The following is a 5,843-nucleotide window of genomic DNA, read 5'->3' on the forward strand; positions in this document are numbered from 1 at the left end:
GGGGGAACCGAGAGGCGCTGCGGACGTGGGACACCCGGCGTGGGCACGGGAGCCCAAGGGCGGTGCGAGGCGTACGGCGCGGGCAGGTGCTGCGGCCTCCCGAGTCCAGGGCGGCGAGGTCAGCCCCGCGGCTCCGGACGTCTCCAACCCGGGCGGGAGGCCGGGGTGCACCTGTGGCAACAGCTGCTGGAGAGGTGGCCCAGGCCCCGTGCCGGTCCCGGTGGCTGAGAAAGTTCTGCGGCGCACTCTGCGCGGACTCCGAGTGAGAGAAACTTGGGCAACGGCGGGTGGGGCGGCCGGTCCCAAGACCTGCGTCGCGGGTCACCCGGGCCATGCGCTTGCCTGGGCGCCCGCTGCTCCTGGTGCTGCTGCTGTTGCTGCTGGGCGCGGTGGGAGACCAGGGCCTTACACAGCCCCGGGGGCCCGCGGACCGGCAGACACTGTTGACGTTGCTTGTGGAGCTGGTCCCGGAGCTGAAGAAATTCCAAACAGGCGATTCCAAGAGGCTGCAGCTTCTTGGCCAGCGGGACTTCGCTTTTGGCCGCAGGGAGGTCATGGACTATGGGGCAGACCCAGAGGAGCAGAGAGTGGGTGAGTATTCCTAGGTGGAGACCTGAGGGCCGCAGAGTAGGTGGGAGTACGGCAGTGTAGACCGTGACAGGCAAAGATGAAGTAAGGGTTCCATCAGCGTAGACTTCAAGGGCAGAAAGTAAGTGGTATCCCTAGCAGTGTATACCTGTGGGGCAGAGTGTTGGTGAGGGTTCTGGTAGTATAGATCTGCTGCGGGACAAAGAATGAGAGGGGTTCCTGTCAGTGAGGATCCTGTGGGAAAAAAGAGTGGGTGAGTGCCCAGCAGGGTAGCCCATGAGGAACAGAAAATTGATGAACTTGAGCCCTGACAGTGTGGACCTGTGGACAGAGTAGGTAAGAATCCCAGCAGTGTAGTCCACGAAGAACCGAAAGCAAGCATCCTGACAGTATAGACCTGAGGGGCAGATAGTAGGTGACTAGTGAGTGTCTGAGAGTGCCACCTGAGGGACAAAGAATGAGTGAGATTCTGGCAGTGTGGGTCCTGGAAGTTGTGGACCAAGGAGCAGGAAGTGCATCTCAGCAATGTAGATGGAGGGGCTCCCACCTTCCATATCTGAAGACACTAGATTAGCATTCTCTTGGAAACAGAATTATCTTTTAGAATTTCAGGGAAGCATGCAAGCTTTTAATACTTTCCTGACACAGATCCAATATAATAGGGTCGTTTTTGTGTAGACTGACTCAAGTAAGGAGTATATGAAGAAGGGCCTTAGGGAGTGGTCTCTACCTTGCTCATGGAAGATTTGATGCCATTGTCCCTCTTCAGATGTAGGAAGGGGCAGAACTGTATTTCTGATAAAATAAAGTAACATTATATAATCATAGAGAAATTATTGGTTTGATGTGGACCAAGGAATGGAAAATGATTGCGGGGATGGTAAATAAAGCAAAAACAATGTCAAAAACTTAGAAAGAAAATCTGGGAACCATCACTGGGGACCAGGTGCCAATGAAAAGCATGAGTGTGAATTGGTGTGGAAGAGCCTTTCCCTAGGGACCACACTTTGCCTTATAAATCAAGCTCATGTGCATTACCATTAGTTCACTCCAGCCTCACTAACAGGGAGCTGTAAGGAAATTTGATCTTTGAAAGAAATTTCCCTCTGAAGAATAATGTTCTATAACACATTTTTTTTTAATGTGCGGGCTTTATTTCTAGAACTTTGAAATACTGTGGAATTTGATTTCCAAACTCTTCAAAATGAAGTATGCACAAGTGATTTATCCATTGGAGCTTATTCACGCATTGTAGCGTGGATAATGTAATTCTCAAAATTTTCCTCCACATTTCACTTAAGATCACATTTAATAGGTGCTTCTTTCAAGTAATATAATTTTTCTCCCCCCAGAGATTGTTCCTCGAGATCTAAGGATGAAGGACAAGTTTCTGAAACATCTCACAGGTGTGTGTTCTCTTCACTCCTCTGCCCTCCCTGCTCCTTTGTACCCTGAGTCTTCATGACCTTCTTCCTCTGTGTTCCAGGTCCTCTTTATTTCAGTCCGAAGTGCAGCAAGCACTTTCACAGACTTTACCACAACACACGAGACTGCACCATCCCTGCATGTAAGTGACCACCCAACAGGCAGATGGCGCTCCACTCTTCCCTTCAGGTGCAGCAGTACTGCCCTTTGACAGGTGCAGGGGCCTGAGTGTCACTACCTGACTGGGTTGGGGCAGGACGCCCAGACATTGGAGCAGATGGCTAAACTTTGCAGCAACCAATGCCACTGGAAAGTATTTACCTCATGATAATGCACTGGACTTAATCAACTCTTGCAATGGGCTGAACCCTTCCATTCATATTCTTGCTTATGAATTCTGGCACAAAGCCTGTATTCAACTCAATTGGGCATCACTCAGGTCAGGTGTGAGTTGCTCAGGTGCCTGTTGCTGGTCAGAGTACTGGGGCATAAACAGTCAGGTTGCCCTGGTACTTTCCTGTCCAACTTTCTTATCATCTCCATTGCTCTGACCAGTGGTCTTTTCTTTCCAACAGTAATAAAAACCTCATCACCCAAGAATTTTATTTGCTACTCCAAATGCTGCTCTACTGGCTGTTCATCCACCAGCTCAGAGATACAAGGTTCACTTATTGGTCCAGTTTTCATCTCCTTTAAGTTTGTCTTTCTCTCTTAAGTTTGATTTCATTCTCAACATGCTTCAGCTATTTATCCATAGCAGTATATATTTTGCTTTCCCTGAAATGGCTCCATGTGCTCTTCATAAAAGTATTTTTTTTAATTGAGATGACAATTTTCACTTAATTTAACGCTCACAGGAGAAAAGTCACACAGACACACCAGGACATGGGTGGCTGCTTTCAGGGTCAACAGAGGCCAGCACCCCAGTCAGGAGAGTGAAATGGCCTGTCTGCCTGCCACAAAATACATTACATGAAGTAATTTTTTTCTGTTTAGGCATCAAAAACACTCTGAATGATAATGTCTGTCATTTATAGACTGCTCTGTGTGATGGACATTGGTAGGCAGGTTCATGATATCATATCTATGGGTCTTGGCCCAGTGAGGCTGACTCACTAACACTCTTCAGCAAACAAAGTGAGGTGTGAAGTACAGTGTGAGCACACATGCTTCCTGTGGAATTTTATTTTCCACCCCTGAGGTGCCATGTAGACCTCTTGTGTCTCTATCTCCCTTGCTTTCTTCTTGTGAAACAAAATCTTCTGTTTAAGAATTATTAACCTGCTTCTTTGGACCGCAGAAACTTTATATTGTTTAAATGTGTATCTAGAGCTATTTTATATTAAGTATTATCTTATAGTAATAGGATCATAGATTCTAAATTTGTAAATGACCTTTTGTTCATAAATCCCACTCACAGATGAGGAGACAGAGTTTAAATTGCTTGTCACATGAACATCATCAAGACCAGGGCTCAGAGCTCATTCTCCACTTTGCAAACCTTTCCAAACTTCTGCCAGGGTGCCATACTATCTCCACATTGTCACCTCTTTTTCTTAGAAGATGCCAAGATTCCTGGTCACAGCTCTCAAGGAGCCCCCAGTGGTGGAAGGCTGACACATCTGTACATTAAGATTCATGACCATTTCTACTTCTTCTGCCATAAATAACAAAACTGAAGTTCTTCTAGGCTATTTTTGTCTGTACAAAGAAATTCTCAGAAATTCAGGAGTGCTAGAACTTACATGGGCCACAGAGTAGACCCTTCTTAGGTAGTGTGGTCCCATAGGAGCTGAGTGCAGAACCAAGCTCTTCACAGTCCCAATGAGCAAGATATGCGTTGCTCTTTGCATCCACATTAGAGGTTGAAGAGCTTTGTTAAGAGTCACTTGGCCTGAGTGAGATAGGGACCAACTGGAGTCTCTAGATATGTTACAAATGGAAGTTTCTAAAGTTTATTGATTAGATCTGTCCTGAGTTCACAATCGAATACACCTTGGTACAGAATTTAGGAAAAAGTCCAGAAAGTGTGGAAGAAGAGCAAAATTCAGGAATCTAGGTGCTCAGCAGTTAGGCTTTTCCTCCACAAATCAGGTTAGGATATTTTTCTTCTTTGAACCAAAAGGATATATGCTGTAAACAGTTAGACTGTAAATTTTTGAGAGTTTGTAAAGATTTATCATTGCCACTCATTCAGATTCTTCACTGAGTATGAACTCTTCCTTTTTAAAGAAGGATTTTGTTACTCCTGAGAAATAAGCTTTAGTAATTCATAAACTACTACAGCTTTCCACAGAACCTTTCCTGAGGAAATTGCCCCTTTGACTGTGGTCACTGAACCTTCCTACATCCTTTTTTGAGGTAGCAGAAGAATAGAGTGGGGAATTATGAGAGGCATCAGGGAATGTGATTCTTCACTCAAAAATTGTTTTTTTTTTCCTTTTCATTCTGTACTCAGAAATTAGCTTAAAAATCTTTTTTTTCCTCTTCCTTTTCTATACTTGTTATTGAATGTAAGGCTTCTCATAGGCACTTTACTACTGATCTATATTCTCAGCTCTTTTTTTACTTTTTGGAAGAGCCCTGCTAAGTTAGCTAAGGCTGGCCTTGAATTTAATCTGTAGCTCAGGCTGGCAATGAACTTCTGATCTTCCTGCCTCTGCCTCCTGAGTATTATTCCAACCAAGTCCAGTCTCTTTCCTTCCTTTTGACCCACTTTCTTTCAAACATTAATGCAAAAGTCTATCATGCTCATCTCAGATGGGACTTAATCTTCATGTAATCCGAAAGAGAAGTCACACAAGGACATGGAAGGGACTGTCTCACTAGAAGCAACACTCATGGCATTTCTCTGTGCCTGACAACCACACTGTAGAGGACACTGCCTCCACCTCCCCCGCTTGCAGCCCTGATATCTTACCTAATTTCTGCTTGTGATGCCAGTTTTCCCCTGAAGTCAGTGACTTAGAGCCCATAGTTGCATATAACAGGCTCTATAATTTTGGGGGAATTCAGAATATGAAAACATGAATAGCTATAGCAATTTATATACTTGAAAAAATACACTGTTTAATTTTAATTTTGTACAGGCAACTGACAAGGGCCTATGGTTTATTTTCATTGCAGACTATAAAAGATGTGCCAGGCTACTTACCCGGCTGGCTATCAGTCCAATGTGCATGGAGGGATAAGGTAAGCTCCCAAACAATCATGGTGACCACAAAGCAAGGGTCAAAACCCTATTTTGGACATGATAAACTCATGGGCATGTGATCCATGTGTTATTTGGTTACAATAGCCTTCTGAGCCAAAGACCTTCAAAATATCTCAAAACATTGGCCATGCATAAAAGGCTCCCCCTGCTGGCTGTCCACAGTGGGCAGGCCACATTGCTACTGGAACTTCATTTAGCAGGAGCAGATAGCATGCATTAGAACATATACTTGAAACCATTACCATTAACTCCCAGGCTCAACTCGTTCACTAACATTTATGAATGCATTTAATACAACCAACCTAAAGAATGCGGCAGGCTAGGAACTGTGGCTTCCTGCTGCCCAGCATTACAGATTACTACATACCAGCTCATAAAAAGATCAAATTCAGAATCTGAAGCATGGGCATTGGGAGATAGGTCACAGAGTAAGAGCACTTGCTATGCAAACACGAGGACCTGAGTTCAAATTCCCAAGTAGCCATGTAAAATGCCAGGAATGACCCCACACACCTGTAACGTCAGCCCTGGGGTGGTGTTGGTGGTGCTGGTATGGAAACAGGAGGATCACTCTAGTTCTAGGTTTAGTAAGAGACCCTGTCTTTAAGGACTAAGG

At 45.0% G+C, this 5,843-nt stretch overlaps 1 protein-coding gene across 1 annotated transcript; it reads left to right on the forward strand.

Annotated features, from left to right (window-relative positions):
- Window positions 1–317: 317 nt before the first annotated feature.
- On the forward strand, window positions 318–5,204 carry LOC103735991 (ALK and LTK ligand 2-like). Its single transcript, XM_008835409.2, has 4 exons — window positions 318–591; window positions 1,941–1,994; window positions 2,075–2,155; window positions 5,140–5,204. Exons 1-4 carry the CDS (start codon window positions 333–335, stop codon window positions 5,202–5,204), a joined length of 459 nt encoding a protein of 152 aa, XP_008833631.1. The 5' UTR covers window positions 318–332.
- The last annotated feature ends 639 nt before the right edge of the window (window positions 5,205–5,843 follow it).

This window comes from Nannospalax galili, unplaced genomic scaffold (assembly GCF_000622305.1).
Source record: "Nannospalax galili isolate Female #2095 unplaced genomic scaffold, S.galili_v1.0 scaffold557, whole genome shotgun sequence".
In the NCBI taxonomy this organism is placed as follows: Eukaryota; Metazoa; Chordata; class Mammalia; order Rodentia; family Spalacidae; genus Nannospalax; species Nannospalax galili.